At 37.7% G+C, this 17,509-nt stretch overlaps 2 protein-coding genes across 5 annotated transcripts in view; one reads left to right on the plus strand and one right to left on the minus strand.

Annotated features, from left to right (window-relative positions):
• slc7a1a (solute carrier family 7 member 1a) overlaps positions 1-17,509 on the plus strand; it is a 32,548-nt gene that overhangs the window by 446 nt on the left and 14,593 nt on the right. The window contains exon 2 of one of the 2 annotated variants that reach the window (XM_035911672.2): positions 5,544-5,632. The exons of the other annotated variant lie outside the window; for it this stretch is intronic. The gene's annotated coding sequence lies outside the window, so the exon portion shown is untranslated. The remainder of the gene's footprint in view (positions 1-5,543; positions 5,633-17,509) is intronic. 2 annotated transcript variants of the gene reach the window in all.
• LOC102779199 (homeodomain-interacting protein kinase 1-like) lies at positions 828-16,733 on the minus strand. 3 transcript variants are annotated; one of them, XM_035911674.2, is made up of 10 exons: positions 16,605-16,733; positions 16,348-16,473; positions 3,885-4,104; positions 3,596-3,787; positions 3,309-3,490; positions 3,025-3,148; positions 2,784-2,903; positions 2,551-2,637; positions 2,215-2,402; positions 828-1,977 (listed from the first exon to the last, which is right to left on the minus strand). In XM_035911674.2, exons 2-10 carry the CDS (start codon positions 16,422-16,424, stop codon positions 1,659-1,661), a joined length of 1,509 nt encoding a protein of 502 aa, XP_035767567.2. In that variant the 5' UTR covers positions 16,425-16,473; positions 16,605-16,733; the 3' UTR covers positions 828-1,658. The 3 variants fall into 3 exon arrangements, with proteins under 3 accessions (XP_035767567.2, XP_006800123.3, XP_006800124.3); XM_006800061.3 differs by having other exon boundaries at positions 1,843-2,040; XM_006800060.3 differs by lacking the exon at positions 16,605-16,733 and having other exon boundaries at positions 3,885-4,139; positions 16,348-16,475.

Here is a 17,509-nt window from a genome sequence, read left to right on the forward strand (position 1 = left end):
CGTGTCTGTGTGCAACTGTATCCTAGTTAAGGAAGCTTCTGTTAATTCTACATTAAGGGGGTACTTGTGATGCATCCTTTGAAGGTGCAATCACACAAAACGAACACGTGACTCTACAAGTTATCCAACGGTGGCCTGATGCATGCAAGGATTCTTGCCATGTAAGATCTGGAGCACCGTGCAGGATTTAAAACTGCTCTAAACCCAGGAGTGGGACCTGAACCTGAACAATCAATCGGTGGTCTTTCTCTCGTCCTCGATCGACAACAGTAAGAGTAGAAATTAAAATCCCACCTCAGGCTGTATGTCACCGACGCCCCGATTTGACATTACTCCGATTTCCAGTTGTACAATAACCTTTTGTTTTCAGTATAGCTGTCCGGGAGTACATAGCTACTGAAAAGCTAATTTAAATTGCAATTTATGGACAAATTGCAGCAAGATTGTTGCTATCGCCAACCCCGTTTATTGACGAACTTCAGAGAGACAGCGTTTGATATTTTTGTAATTACTACAATAGTTACATTACTTATTTTCCCCAATTACTGTAGCAGACTTTTGGCTTGAGAGTCTGGGTTGTTTCCCCGTCTCTCTCTCACTCACACACACACACACACACACACACACTTTTATTTCGAAGTCTACACCCCCACCCCCCTTTCCCTCCCCTCACTATTTTCAGCAAAATGGCACCCACTGTCTAAAGGGTATGTATTTTATGAAAGAACCTCAAACTGACCTGTGGAAAACATTACTAACCCTGTCAACATGATGCATTAGAATAATTTAAAAAATGAAGCTGGTTCTTAAATTAGAGAAATCACAAGTTTATTGTTTTAATATTGTTCCACTTATTGGAACATACAATAAAGAATAAGTACTTCATACAACAACATGTCAGTGAAAATAAAGTAATTCATTGGAAAAACAAATTTTAAATGGTCTAAGCCCCCTGACTATTGCAATGATGGCAACAGATTGCTTTTAATTATGACTTCTTCTTATAAGGGATTGGTACATATAACCTACCAGGTCTATTTTTTTTTTAATTTCTTTTTTTTTGTTTACTCCTGAGCAGAAATGTCTGTCTCCAGCATTTGTGCTCAGCCAGTGTCCCGTTGATCAGTCTCAATAAGGAAGATGTGATTAAAAGTGTGGATGCTGCAATCTCAAGAGTTCCATCTGGCACTCCTATGCAGCCTCTCAACATAGTCTTCCCCATTGTTCATCTTTCTCCACATAATTTGTTTAGGGATTGATACAGTATTCTGTGGTGAGCTATAATTGTCCTACATCCAACGCTTGTGCAAGATGGCTCAGCAGAACAATGGAATCCTTTTTATATCACAATGATCTTTCAGATTGGTCAGAGACTCTTACACACATTGTTTAATCGGTCATTAATTTTTTTTTTAAGACTCTGGTTTGATTTGGTGAGTCTTGCTAAGGACTTCACTGTGGTCCAAGACTTTGTGCAGGGGTGCAGTGTTTGGCTGGAGGGTGAGGACGGCATTGCTAAGCAGAATGGGTGGTCCTAGAGTAAAGACAGTGGAGTTTAGCTGCAAGGCCAGAAGGATATTGCTGCAAGGATGGGTAGTCCTGCAGTAAAGGCAGTGATACCGCACTTGGGTGCCGTGCTGAGCTAGGGAGCAAAGTGTTTATTGTTGGGGAGGGTGTGTGGTCCTAAAGTAGAGGCAGTAGCACACAGCTGGATGATTGTGATGGTGAGGACAGATGGTCCTGAAGCAACAGCAGTGGTGTAACACGGGAAGGCAAGGATGATTTTGCTCAGCAAGGTGGGTTGTTCTGGAATAAGGGCTGTAGCGCATAGATGAAGGGCAAGGATGATTTTGCAGAGGAGGACAGGTGGTCCTAGAGTGAGAATGGCGCCTCACTTGGATGCTGTGCTCAGCTAGAGGGCAAGGTTGGTTTTGCTGGGTAGGGTGGCTGGTCCTGGAGGATGGTTGCTGCAGAGACCTGCACACAGGTACCACCAGCCGTTACTGACAGATGCTCATCTTCTGAAAGCAAGAGTTAACACTGCAAAACAATCAAGCCATGTGGCAAATTATTGACTCACTCATCTGAATACAACATTTTCCACATAAAGAGAGATACAGAACATGTGCTCACAGTGGAAATGTGTTGTATGTGTCCATGTCCAGTGGGACATTAAAGGAGAATCAGTGTTTCAAATGAGAAGTAATATCTTACTGGAAGCTGTAGGGGTACAAGCGCAAAATGTGGCGCAGTGTTGTGAAGTCGTGCTGCAGCACCTGACTGGGCGTCATCCGTTTTTCAGGATCAAGCTGAAGCATTCCTTTAAGCAGCTCGATAAACACCAGCAGATCACAGATTTCTGCGGATTTACTGGTATAATTTTGATGACGTGTGAACCAGAGCTGAAACATCAAAGAAAGAAAAGTCCCCTAAAAACTCTGAATTTTAAGTTGTTTCTTTTTGGGGGTTTTGTTTAAATATTTATTCTATAAATAAAATCTATATTTAGTTTTAAACATATAAAATAGAACAGTCAAGAAGTACACCTACGTTTTTAAGGTCATCAAGAGAGGTCAACTTCATCATCCTTTTCTCGGTGAACTTAATCCCTGTCTCACTGACAAACTGCTCAGGTGTCTGAAAAGACAAGAAACTCATTAGCACCGATAAATTGTAGACTGATAAAAATTGGCAATTTTCTTGAAAAACAAGGTTAAGAAAATATTTGACATTTTTAGAGAATGGCATATACGATTAACCAGTAATTGTAAAGGACTAAGAACCTTGAGTTTCCACGTGCTGGTGGTGAAATACAACTGCGTGTCAAAATAAAAGGCAGTCTTGAGCCCACTGTCGAGGATCTTGCCTGGAGGCTGGCCCTGAGTCTCCACTATGTACCTCATCTGGAAATACAGACCAAATGGTCAAATTCAGAGTCCAACAACTTTAATATAATGTGTTGTAATCCTTTAAATAAAGCTTTAAGTTCTTCAAAGGAGAAGCGTTAGTCATAGTTATACTTACCACCTCATATTCATTCTCACCAGGGTAGAGCATGGAGCCAAGGTACAGATTAGCAGCAATGCAGCCCAGAGACCATACATCTATGGCCTCTGTAAATGGAGCCCCGAGAATAATCTCTGGGGACCTGATTTAGGACAAACAGGAAAAACAGCAACTGTCAATTATTAACAACAAAAGTGACAACTGGAATAGTTATACAGCCAAGAAGCCCATCACAGAAACAGCAGGGGACTATCCAGTATTGACCTTTAAGAGAAAAAGCCACTTTGATTACAGCTACTAACCGGTATGAACGGGACTGAATGTAAGAGCCCATCGAGGCAGCGGAGGTGTCACATGCCAAGCTAAAGTCAATCACTTTGACCCTATATGGTTGTTTTTGATGGTTGACAAGCATCACATTTTCCAGCTTGAGGTCTGCATGTATCAAACGTACAGACTTCAAATGATCCAGCGCTTTCGCAATCTAAAAAAACCCAAACAAAAAAAACAACCCCACACACCTTTGTATTAATGTAATCAGCATCCATCTGAAAAACGTTATTTATGTAGAGAATACAGTTAAACACACCTGCTGGGTGATGGCTCTAACTGACTTTAGAGCGAGCGGTCGGAATTGTCTTTCCTTCATGAATTCATAAAGGTTCTTGTCCAAATGCTCAAATTCGAGACATAATTTTTGCCCATCGGTAAGAACGTTGTAAAACTGAACCAAGTTATACCTTTCAGATTTGTATAACTTTAACTTTCGCAGGGCAGCCACCTGGCAACATATGAGTTTTAGCTTCAAGTAAATATTTTAGAGGAATTTCTTCAAATACAATTGTTGGATTAACTGCATCAAGCCAAGTCTTTCCTACCTCCAAGTTTGCCAGTCCATTTCTGAAGCAATCAGTCTTAACTATTTTGATGGCTACGCTCTTCATGTCATTGAGCCTAATGAATTTTCTAACCGTGCCATAGGCTCCTTCTCCCAGGGTAGATATCATCTGGTACCGTGCAGCTCCAGTGAAGTACCAGCCTATGGGAAGTAATCGGTTGATCTGGGCAATTTTATGGGCATCTCTGGCATCATAACACCTAAAAAGAAAAAACGTTATAAAGAAAAAAAATTCCTAAAAAACAAACAAACAAAAATTTAAAAAGTTATTTAAACCTTCATTTCTTACAATGTAGACAAATTTTCATAACAACAGCAGGTGATATTAGAGGAAAAAGTGAAACAATGCATTGTGATTGTAAACCGATCATCTGCTGTCATGAGCTAGTTAACCAGAAAGCAAACTAAATACTTGGCAAGTTAATGTCCTTGATTTATCTCAGTAGTTTCACCTTAAAAATTACTTTGATGAATATCGAGTGAACAAGTTCTGCATTCTGCAGTGCTTGGAGTTTTTTGGTACTGAAATGGAAAGGTTTGGTGAAGCTGTTTTTTTTAGGTCACAAGTCAGGGGTCTGACTGGACATCAATAAATAAGTCTTACAGTTAACGTTATTTTAACCTGTCACAAACATTTGGTGATGTCTAAAGGTGCATTCTTGGAGAGTACAAAACTTCAAACATTAGCCATTTCAAATGAGAGAAGACAGTTTTTACCTATAAAACAAATTAGAGCCACAGAGCCGAGCTCATTTGAAACTTATGCACCTAATTACCCTCCAGTTATCTCCTGCAGAATAAAGCATGGCACAAAATCCAAAAGATAGAGATCTAGTATCCATGCGACATCACAAACCACACCTTCAAAGTGTAGGGGCTCTGAATGCGAGTCTCATTCGAGATACTTTTCAATCCCGCATTATGTTTCGTTTTATGTTCTTATTAAAAACCTTATTAATATTATAACAGGTGCATTAAGTACTGACAGCCAAGTAATTTTAAGAGCTGATTTGCACATGTAAAGTTACGTTAAGGGTTCAGACGCATTATAAGCCTGCATGTGGCATGCATGCACTAGGTCAGGGGTGTTGAACTGCAGTCCTCAAGTCATTCTTTGTTGACAATAAACTTATTTGAATATTTATTAGGACTGCCACTAATGATTATTTTTATTATAGATTAATCCACTTATTTTTTTCCATTGATTGAATGTTTTGCACAAGCCATAATCCAAAGTTGTAAAGGCCTTAGCAACTTTAGCTGACTAACATTTCCTTGATTACCCTATTAGATTTATTACCTTATTAGATTCACAAGAAAAACCAAGGAGCAGTATACAATGCATCTTTTGGAGAAATTGCAATGGGATGTTGCTACTTCCAGAGTTGGTCTGTGGCTTGGTGCTAAGAAGCCAGACAGAAAATGGGTGGGAGAGAAGTTTGTTCTTATATCATAAAATGTTGAAAACAATTAAACAGGTTGATTTTGTTTTTAAAATCTGGAACATTCAAGTATGCTAAAGTGTACTTAGTATATCATTAAGGCAGACTTTAAGATTAAAGCCTACTGGTTACACTATAACTAACACTATGATATTTTAAATGGAGGTTTGTTAAAGTTGCTGCTTGTGTGATTATAGATGCAGTGAGAGTCATGTTTCCCTTGCCGCCATATGTCATGACATCTTAAAACCTTCAACCTGAAAGTAGACAGAGGACGTTCAAGAAGGTGAGCTGCTGTTCTAGTTGTTATTCTACTACTGCTTCACATAAAGAAAAGACATTTTATTAGAGGACTCAATGATACTTTATGGTCAGACCTTGTCTTTGTTAGACACGGGAAGCCAAACTAGATTAATCAATAAAGTACATCTAGCAACAGTCCAAAACAGTGGCGTTAGACGCTGCTCAACTGCAGGATGAGATCCTCTCTTTTTTCAGTGACCAAGCTAGCAAACCAACTTGTAAGTCAAACATTAGCTGGGAGGGCCTGAAGTAGCTGGGGAGCAGTGACCGCACTGAACCTAGGTATTTAATGAATGCATCAGTAAAAGCAAACATGCTATAAGGAATAAGGAATATCTAACTTTTATTGGGGAGGCTGCCGCTCAGGAGAAGCAGTTCATCCTCTAAAGGGAATATTGGTGGTCCGATTCTTGGCTGCTCCAGTCTGCACACCAACGTGTTTTCGGTAGAACGCAGTTAAGCTTATATAAGAAACAGTCCATTTACCATTTCTAGAGCTATCTACACTTTGGTCAGATACATTTTTAGAAATTTCTGTTTAATTCTGGAAGGATGACAGATTTTATACAAATATTGATAAGATGAGTTACTACTAACGAATCCAAAATAGATCCGGTCCAGATGGGGCTGAATATGTGATCCTTATCTGTTTTGCGTCCATCCTGCTGTGCAGGTGGACTGCAATCTGGACCTGGTTTGCAGATCCACTACAGAGCCTATGATATCTCTAGGTTGGATCTGAGCTAGGGTCATTTTGCTATTTAAAAGTAGCCTAAATCCAGGATTGAGAAGGTCTTGAACCCTAATGTGTCGTGGGTGGAGTTTCGGCAATCTAAATCAGAGTGAAAGCAGAAAGTGGCCACTAACATCTGACTGCAAACCATAAGTAGGAGTAAAGTAAAGCTGCTGTGCAGTAAGTACCATAATGGAAAACATAACACATCTTCAAACTGATTCAGATCCTGCTTTGGTTAGTATGAAGGTGTTAAGAGTTAAATACTTGTCTCCTAATTGGGTCCTGACTTGTCAAGTTTAAAATCTGACAAGTCGACATTTTATTCTTTTTTCTGCAAAAAACAAAACAAAACTCAAATAAAGTGGAATATCTATTGTTTTGCTATTAACACAATGAGTTTTTTGTATGTATACATATAACATATATCCTTGAGAAAAATAGAGAGGCTCATTATACAGTAACATATAATCAACAAGAGTTCATGTTATAAAGGCATTTAAAGAAAGAGTAATCTGACCTTTCAGATCTAGACCATTGCAGCTCAGACCAGCTCGAGTCAGTCTAACTTTAGCACCCCTAAATGTGGGTCACTAGTGGTCAAGTTGCTGACTGTGTTAGTCTATCTGTAACCCCTACACACTTAAATAAGTGTGTGTGTCTGTGCGTTTGTATGTGTGTGTGTGTAAGCTTTCCAGGATCACTGAGATTATGGAGGCTTCCGCACCATGAAGGGCTTATTCATATTTCCTCATTACTGTGTCTCTACCTGATTTGTGGCTTCTATTTATACCCATCACAGTTATGAGTAACACACTCAGACATTGTGTGTTCCTGCTTTTGGAATTGATTTGTTGCTGAAATATGAATGCTAAGAATAAGATTCCAGGTAGAAGGTTTGTATTGAGTGGATAGGGATTTATGAAACCTGTAACTTTTCGTTCTTTGTGATAACCAGAATACTTTTTATGCTTTAACTCTGAATAACTCTGAGTTCCACTTTTTCCTGGCGTAATCTACAGAGTAATAATCTACTATGAAGGGAATTAAGTCCATTGTAAAATGTTGATGATAGAGATCTTTTGATCAACGTAACATAACCTAACAGTTAAACATATGCTCTTGAAGTTCTCGATATGTTACTGCATATGATCTGGGTGGTGAGTTCACTCACTTTACATTGTGTCAAGTGTATTTGTTTCTTGGCATATATTTATATTTGTCACAGTCTCTGCTGCGCTCAAGGCCAGGTTTATATATAAAAATCAATATATATCACAAGTATACAGAAATATAGTACTTTGGAATATAAAGTTACATTTTTGCTTATTAGGTCAAAAGTGCAGTCGTGCTTTTCTGTTTGTTTGTTTTTTCATCTTTGGCAACAAAAACTCTGCAACTATAAGTTGACTAGCCAATCACAATGAAATAAGTCACGCTTTACACTGAAACAGTATCACTTTCAGAGTTTTGTAGCTATTTATTGACCACCACCAGTCATAAAAGTGATTCCAGAGATGTCAATAAATACAGCCTTCTTTTTATTTCCTTTTAATTTTGTGCAAAGACAGCATAAACTATTCCTGACCTGACCTAAAAACATTAGTATTTTTTACCTGCGTCAGGAAAGAGGAGGAAGAGTAGAAGTATTATTAGTTATTACCAGCCAGCCTGGCATGTTTCCAGCCTCTTTTTTTCTTTCTCGCAAGTATAGTTTCACTTTAGTTTGACTTTAAAACAATATGTCCACCAAAACAACCAATCTGTTTAAGGAGTTACTACCTGATGCCCAGGTGCTGCCCATTTCCTTCTTTTACTTATTAACAGTTGACTTGCTTCTGATATTTTTCCAACTTGTTTGAACATAAAATCATTCAGCTGCTACTGAAAAACCACAATTCCCACACCCTAATTTTCCAGGAGTAAGTCATTTCAATTCACTTAATATATCTGATGTTGCTTTGTCAATTTCTATTACTTATAATAGCAATAACATTCTGAATTTTTAATGCAGGATAAGAACTTTAGAGTTTATCATAACGCAGAGACCTACTCGTCTCTGCATTATGAGTACTTACTTTGATATTGTATGCCCCTCTGTTAGGAAAGTATGGGGAGTAGGACTGTTAAGAAAAGGGGGGGACTGTCATGATCCCTGCATTTTGAACGCTGTGTTTGACATTGTGAGCTAATGTTTCCTTTGTATTTTTAAAAGGACAAAATATTTCAAAAGAAAAGTTTTGTTTCTTTTGTAATATTGCTTCCCTTAGATATATTTAGTTCATCATTTTCAACTAAGTATTGGTCCCTTTATAGTTAATATATAGTGTACTATTTGTTGAATGGCTGCTTTCATTTAATTCCCTGTGTTTACATGTTTAAAAGCTTTGTCTATTTTCTGTGTCTCTTTTCGATTATCTTCTTAAGACTTATTGTATTCCTCTGAGTCTTTGGTTCTTCTTAGTTGCAGTTACTGTTTACACTGGGTTAGTACCCTGTTGTGTTCCTTGGTGTCCTAATCTGCATTGCCCTTCATCTTTATGTTTTCTTCTGTCTAGTCTTTCTCTCCACCCTTATGCCAAGTTAACCTTTGCTTCCATTCAGTTGTGTCTTTCTGTTTTATTTTCTGTTGTTCTCTGTGTCTTCTGTTTTGTTTACTTCCCCAGTCTGATAATGTCTATAGTAACAACATTTTTGTACCTTTCACTTTTTACATTAAAGCAGATTTTTTGTTTGAGTCATTCCTGTTTCCTGAGTGCTGCATTTGGGTCCGCCCTCTCACATGGTAAAATCCATGCTGGCTATTTTTCATCTTCTTTTTTATTTTTGTGTTTAGATTAACTTCAAGTTCGACTTACTTACATAACATTCTGTTGCTTTTGGCTTAAATTGATCTGAAAAACTAATATACTAGAAATGTGATTTTACTCAAATAAGAGGCCTAGATTTTTGGTAATGCTGACAAGTGTTGTGGAAACAATTTATGTCTTTATGAAACATTTGGATCTGACACAGTGGCTAACTGTTACTGATACTGTATTACTCATCTTATTCTTTGTTTGTCCATAGAGGTGGTGCCAACTATTGATACACATTGTTCAGTTACAACTGACAAGGTTTACGGGTTCAAGGTGACCCTGTGGGGCATACCACCTCTATCTTGGTTAGCCAATAAGAAACACAACATGTTACCGTGTGGAACTGAAGATGATACCAAGATATTGCTGCAAATATAAGTGATCAGATAACACAGGTAAAATAAAATCAACACATAATTTTCATAACTTCTCTGTGTTGCTTTGTCACAGTGTGGCCGGGTACTTATTCTAGCTCTTAAAACATTCATGTGTGTTGTATGCATAACTACAACTAGTTGAATCACAACTATAGTCTGTTGTAGTACCTGCTCATTCCTAAGGTTACGTTCTTGCCCTCATCTCAGCCCAGAGGCCCGAGATGTAGAGGACAAATTTATATCAAACCACAAGCTCGATGTTTTGAATGGATCTCTTTTGTTCACACTTTTAAAATTTCACCCTCACTAATGACCTTTTAACCTCCCTCAGTAATCATTGTGTGTTGCTAAACTGAAATGGAGAAAGCATAACACCAACTCCTGTTATTTAGTTCCTTTAGTTCAGGAATGGAGAAAGTTGGAAGGCAAATGAACACTAATTCAAAATGCGACAGCCCTCTCTACTTTAAATGAATTTATAAAATAAACTACCAAAAAGCAGTTAAAGCTGCAAGATTAAAAAAAAGTATAATTCTTTTATATCATGTAATTTGTTCTCCAAGGAAGAAGTTTAAACCAGAAAATAACTGGTGCAGGGACTTGCACCGATATATTTCTACTTTAAGGAAATATAACACTGGGTACAAAATGTTAATCATTATCCTGCGGTCAGAATAGTTTCTCAGCTTAAGTTTTGCTTGTGCTATAGATATGTCAACCCAGTTTTTAAAGAGATACTATCTGCTGTTGCTCATTTATTTCTTTTACTTATTAACAGTTGGTTTGCTACTTGGTATTTTTTCCAGCTGGTAGTAAACTCAAAAATCATTCAGTTGTTACTGAGAAAGTTAAAATAATATTGTTGTAAATCCATCCATCCATACTGACATGAGGTTTTGTGTTTTTACTTTGCTGTTCATTCACCTCAAAACAATGCCTCTGTTATACCACATGCTGACGATATTTCAAATGCACAGCCTAATAATGCATAAAAGTTATTGACACAAAAATGAATGATCAGCATCGTTTATTGACCTGACTAACTTTTTTCATGTTTATTTCATTTCATTTCCACTTTATTTGTCAGGGGCCATGTACAAACAAAAGAAAAACTTTAATCTCCTAAGAGAAAAGGTTGTACCAGATTTAGCTACTAGCTTTACTATCTGCAGCCTGTGGGCAGCACAAATAGAAGAATATCTTTGGCTTGATAAACTAAGTCTCTTGGGTTGTTTTAGCAGGATGCTTCAGCCCTGTGCACATCACAATTTGTCCTGCTGCTTCTATCGGCAGTCACGTCATTAGTACACACTTTTGGCCCGCTGGCAGCCGTAGATGCACATGCCATAACATTGCTTCCATAATAAGCAGACAAGAGGATGGATGAAGGAGATGGATAGATGAATGTGTGGCCTCTTTTAGATGTTTTCTAGCAAAGTCTAACTTGCCTAATTCTAATTGTCTAATTATGACCTTCTCCCTTGCCTATACAGGTCTTTCAACTTTTAGCATATCAGAAATTCCAGTGAACAGCTGCCAAATACAAGTCCAACTATTCCCTTATTATTGCAATGAAATATCGAGAGAATAAGCCTCACACAGCCAACCACTAATCAGTCAATTACCTTTGATCCTCTGGAAACAACAAATCATCCATAAAATGGCTATAATTTCCTCGTTATATATATATATTTTTTAAATGTATGTTTCTTATCTTTTTGACTTGGAAGTTAACTGGAGCAGTTGTGCCCTCCAAAATTGCAGACTACCAATTTCCAGACACGTGAATTTTGTAGTTATTGATTTCAACAGTTGTCAGGTGTGTGACTTAATCATCTAGTGTAGTTTAAGCCAGAAGGTTATTGCATCATAGCAATGGCTAATAGTAATGAGCAGGCGAGCTGCGTGTTTGCACCTCTATCTCCTCCTCCATCTCAATGCGTTAAATAGAGCAACCCCGAAACTCCTCACTGCATCTAAAGACCAAACTTTCACCAAGTGGGAGACTGTGTTTTGGGGTTCTACAGCTTCATCGTCTTAGGCTTCACAGGGAAGCATCCAATTCCTTAGATACCTTTTGCCCATTAAGGTAAAATACTACTGTTGTAATGTTATCATTTCTGTGTCACAAATGCAGGAAAGTGATCAAGTACTACCGAACTGGTAACTTAGTAGTACTGTACCCCAGCTTGGAATGATTTTCTGGGGGAGAAATGTGTTTTCCTACATAAAATTAGGAGCACCCAGTGGTCTCTCTGCAAGCATTTAGAATTTCCTTTTTCCTGCACTTGTATCCTACCGAAAGAAGTTTGTTTTAATGCAACACTACAATAATGAGCTACCTAAAGCACATGGTCAGTAGCCAAAATTATTAAAAATGAATAATAAATCCTGGAAACTGCTAGATCTGAATCTATCAGAGCTGCAGTTGAACTTATCCAACAATGGCCTGTAATGCATGTAGGGAAAAGGGTGGCTGTAAGATTTGAAGTACTGTGCAGAAATTCAAACTGGCCTAAAATCATGACTGAGCAGGTCTCAGACTCTGGTTAAAACCACAGGTGGTGGTGAAAGCAAAGGCACTGCAATGAGAATGAGAAAAATACCTCATCCTGAGGTGTTAAATCCTTTCCCATTTACGTCAATATGAAAACTTTCTGAAACTTTAAGGCTGTCATGTCAACAAGGAAATCTAATTTCTCGCATGCACAGTACTGTTTGCTATTACTGCAGTGAGTTCATTTTATATTTACACTTGTTTCCTCTAGAAAAGGGCATATGTTCATTATCTAGATAGCTTCAGCTCAGACCAGCATGAGCTCACATTTTCCCTAAACAATGTGTAGCTTCTGTTTATACCATCACAGTTAAGATGAAGCAAGTTGCAACTGGATTTTGACTTTGACTTATCAAAGCAGTGTGAAAAATATAAGCAAGTCTAGCTTTAGTAAATATGTGTATAAATGGTTATTAAGATATCGAGTACCAGCAGAGGCGGGCGATGGTGATACTGATAATGACGTATCACAATAATGGAAAAACAGAACACACACATATATATATATAAATAAATACATAAATTTATATTATATGCCTGTGTGCGCATGTGCATGTTTGAGTTTGTGTGTCTGTGTGGGTGTGTAGGTCATTCACTGTCCCTCGGGTGGAGGCATGTTGACATATATCAGGCAGCCAATCATGCCCTGTGTCCTTCTCCTGGGAATATATTTTTATTTTGAAATGTTGCTTAGCTCGTGGAAATTTGGAATTACAGAAGTGAAGTGGTTTAAGTAAGTGTTCCTTACTTCATTGAATGATTTCCATTCCAGGAGGAAATGTGTCTTTGTTTCAAACTGACCAGTCAAACACTGATCGCATGTTCTGTGTCCTTGCGTTAAGAGCTGTCTCTACTTTCTATCTAAGACTGTTTTTCTTACATAGATTTATTTGAATTTTGTTATAATTAATTGTCTCTGGCTGGTGTTTGGAAAGCAGTGTTTTTGTGAGACCGATCAGGCTCATTCTTTGGGTTTGGAGGGCTTTAGAATGGAGTGCGTCTTAGGGGCTGGACTTAGGGTGATCAAAAATGTTTTACTTTATTTAATTCAATCTAATTATCAGTGGGTGTCTTCCTAATTCTGCTGGACAGGCATCACTTAGTGCTTTTCTGTGTATGCATAAAATGTATCTGTGGAATTCTGGGTGTTTATTTGAACAGATTATAGCTCTGATGACTGAGTGAACCCTGTACTTCAAACGGTACAGTACACACCATAACATTATCAAATGTTTCAACGGCAGATTTTCATTGGAATTTGCTCTAATTTAAATGAGAGCTTTCTCTTTTTTCTTTATTCCCTCTCTCACACACACACACAGCTAACCAAGTCTTCACTCTAAAGTTTCTTGTGCTATCTAGAGAGACTATAAAAACAAAAAGTATATTGTTATAGTTATATTTTAATAAAATTAGATGTGGAAAAGATGACTTAACTTTTCTACTTTGACACTATTTTTAAACTGAGGTTTTTATGTTGTTGTAGCCAGCTGTGAGGTCCGTTTTAAAATGCGGACAGTGACCAGTTCAATCTTTCACAGTTAGCCGTCTGTTTTTTTATATTGTCTTTATTTTAGTATAACTAGTTTAGCTTAGTATACAGATACAGCCACTCAATATTGCTGCTTTCAGTCCGATAATTTTCTCAGTATTATTTTTATAAAGGTCTTTGCCTTATAATTGTTTTGTACCTTAGGGTGGAATGTTTCTTCAAGTTCTGTTTTAACCTTGCAACCATCCAAATCTAAGTGTATTCCACCTGTGTTAACTTGATAGGTGAGTAACTCTTATCAGCTGTTTAGGTTGTTTATGAGGGCTAGGCTGGGTCTTTGAAAATGTGAGCAAACAAACGAAGCAACCTCATGGTGCCTTCCTGAAAGCGGGGCATTAGAAGACTGGCAAAAAATGGAGTCTATGCTACTATGTAAATTCCATATATTTAAGATTTTTCCCACTTGATAGTGAGCTTTTGTTCTTTCTGTTGAAACCTTCAATTTGTTTCAAGGAGAGCAGCACATGCTCTCACAGTTACCACAAGATAAAAAAAACTGACATTCTGATGTCGGGGTTTCATGAACGCTGCGCTGAAAACTGTTTCTGTGACTGACCTTCTCTGACCTTAATGCACTAAACAGAAATGTTCTGGTTTGTCAGATCATTGCAAGTTGAAATGACTTCTGCATAGTTTTGGGTGACACTCTGTAGCTTTTATCTTAATTTCTTCTCCTACAATAATTTAATTATTTCCATGTGTTAGGTATTGTGTTGTTTGTTGTACCCTCTGTTTGTTAGGAGGTTCTCAAATATATTTTACCTTCGCGATCTGTACCGAAATAACTTGCAAAATGAATAAAACCTCTTAAATTAACTTAATCTTAGATAGGTACTTAATTTGTTGAATCTAACTGAAAGTTAACAGGCTACATTTTTCAAGAAATGATTTCTTTGACATTACTTCTGTTATGGCAGGACAGGTTAAATATTTTCCCTGTGGGATACTGGTAAAACAGTACTGAGTATTTTCCTGGGTATCTGAGATACGCATCAACAAGTTCACTTCTGAATGATTTAAAAAAAAAGAAAGAAACACACACACACATAAACAAAAGGAAGGTTTTGGAGTGGTCTAGTCAAATTCTTACATCACAATGAGATGCTATGGTGAGACCTTAAACAGGCTGTTTATACAGGAAAAGCCTTCATCATAGCGAACTCAAAATCAATTCTGCAAAGACGAGTGGCTGAAATTCCTCGACAGTGAAGTTATTATTATTTCACGTTAGAGCAGTTGATAGTTGATTGCAATTCCTGTTGCCAAGTGTGGAGCAACCAGTTACTTTTTTACAATTACTGTTTTACAGGAAGGAAATTCTGGATATTTTTGGCTCTTAATAAGTTAAATCATCTTTTAAAAACTGCAATTTGCATTTATTTGGGGTTTTTGTCTAATAATACAATTTGTTTGATGGTCTGAGAAATCAGAAAAGGGCCAATACTTTGTCATAGCACTGTCCGTGTGTACACAGACATACAAAGATACACTGTACTTGTACAAAGTGATCTCAAACCTTTCTTTTTTGCGTTGAATCATCAAAAAAGGATTTAAAAAAAAACCTTCACCACCTTGCACTACATTTAACAAACTTAAACATTCAAAAAATATATATTTAAAAAAACTTGTCTTTTTTGGTACCTGATGTGTTTGTGACAAAAAAGCGCATCAGGTACCACTAAGAATGTTCATTTATTCACCATTATTGTTTAAGGGAGCCACATATTGCCACATATTTCTATTCTTTAGTAATACTAGGATTTTGATGATGGAGCCGAACTGAACTAAAAATCTGGAGCTTCAGAAGGAGGGAGAGACGCAGCCTGTTTTACATGCAGCCAAATCCACTTGTTCAGCGAGCTGATTGGACAGAATAGACAGAATGTCTACAGAAATTTTGACACCTGGGAAAGCTATCTTTTCCCTGTGCGCTCACACAGAGACATTTTCAAGTTACTTCCCTCGATCAGCCCTATTATATATAATTATCGAAATGTTTGTCTAAAATGCACTCGTTAATTTTACTTTGTAATGGTGCTAGATTAATGTCCGAATATAACATCCAAAAACCTGACGTTAATACTGCCCACAGCCTGGTGCGCATTTACGCACATGGCCTAAAAACCCTGTCTTAATTAAACTGCGGATAACTCGAGATGTGACGTTAAATACATTTTTGTGTCTTCACACATACAGGCCAGCTGGTAGACACTGACTTCAGGTTTATATAGTGAAATAGTATTTATTTATTTATTTTTAAAATAAACAAACAAACTTTTCCTCCTCCTTGTATATAAATGATTCTATTAACAGCTATCACGAAAAACCTCCTCCAGTCATGTGCGCATTTTTGCGATTGCAGCAAACGGAATGCCGATGCCTGTAATATTTACTAGAGTATTCACATCAAGCCAAAACACCTGCAAATGTCCCCGTGCTCTAAATAATATATAGCAACGATTTTGTAACATACCGGGTCAGACATCGTGTTAAGAATGAACTATTAAAATGTCAATACAGAAGAGAGGCGAGCATCAGGGAAGCTAAAGGAACTGCCTGTGAGATGCTCTTTTAACGGAGGAGACAAACAGAGGAGGGAGGGAGAGAGATGTCATGCTTACCTTCTTGAAGAAGGTTGTTGCCCGTTGTTGGCAGGTGGTGGTCCAGGGAAAACCCGCTCAGTTGGCAGCTCAGCCATTGCCTTTACTGTAGCACTTAGAGTAAATTATTTGATCCTCTTCAGTACACTGAAACATACACACTTGTCATGGAGTTTGCAACAGCTAGTTGATAACTCCAGTGTTATGGAAAAAAGTAGGTTCTTAAATTTGCTCTCAAAAACTTACTGAAGCTACAGATGTCAGTTTAGAAAATTTACCTTGTTTGTCTCCAGTCCTCCCAAACGCTTCTTTCAGAGCTGCCTTCTTGAGGATGTTGCAGAAAAACTTTATATTTCTAATTAAACCTGCGCTTTAGCAGATTCAGCTTTATGGAGAAAGGCTGCAGGATGCCGAGATTCCAGAAGAGGAACCCTGTCTTTTACGCAGCTTCATGCCCCGCCCCTGTCTACGTTTGTGCGAAATAAAGCTTCTTCATTGGCGCAACTGCGCACAATTAGCATACATGTCAATAAATAAAGGCTGATATTGTTTCATGCAAATATTTGCATGGTTAAAATACAGTCAAACAACTAGTTGCAGCTAGTTTTATACATGTAGTTAGCAGCGTGTGCGCTTAAGATGTTATGCTAACGGCTATGGAAAACAACAGCAGGCCTGCTGGCGCAGTCTAACCTTTGCAAAGCTAATGCTACTAAATTTAATACCAACACAGTCCCATAGTTAATGCTAGGCTTTTTTTCCTCTACCTCCTCTGTGTTAGCCCTCATCAAGCTGACAGCATTAACTTTATCCAGCATTGCTAGCGTTAACTATCTTCACAGTGACATGCTACGTTCAGACAGAAATGTCTTTTTTTTATCAGATAAAAGTTTCAAATTCATTAACAGACGCCAGCACAGGAAACATTGGGCCTGTAGTTAATTCTTACCCACACTTATAGTTAGCTAGTAGTTTTAAAACAGAATAGAACAAAATGTCCAATTTCGACCTTTGTAATATTTAAATCTAGTCTGGAATGTCTGGTCCCATATCTACACTTACATTTCTTCCTCCAATGAAATGAAGAAAACAGGAAAACAGATGACTAAATCAATAATCCATCCTCTTCCATGCTAATGCCCTCCACACTGGACTGAATGAATTTGTGCTCAGCCATTCACTG

Source organism: Neolamprologus brichardi, chromosome 10, assembly GCF_056152115.1.
Source record: "Neolamprologus brichardi isolate AB-2024 chromosome 10, ASM5615211v1, whole genome shotgun sequence".
In the NCBI taxonomy this organism is placed as follows: Eukaryota; Metazoa; Chordata; class Actinopteri; order Cichliformes; family Cichlidae; genus Neolamprologus; species Neolamprologus brichardi.

Excerpts from the sequence above, each read along its gene's own strand:
- LOC102779199 (XM_035911674.2), bottom strand. The coding sequence starts at position 16,424 with ATGGCTGAGCTGCCAACTGAGCGGGTTTTCCCTGGACCACCACCTGCC. Across the intron at positions 4,105-16,347 it reads CAACAACCTTCTTCAAGAAG|GTGTTATGATGCCAGAGATG; the intron begins GTAAGCATGACA and ends TTTTCTTTTTAG. Across the intron at positions 2,638-2,783 it reads CCAGCACGTGGAAACTCAAG|ACACCTGAGCAGTTTGTCAG; the intron begins GTTCTTAGTCCT and ends TTGTCTTTTCAG.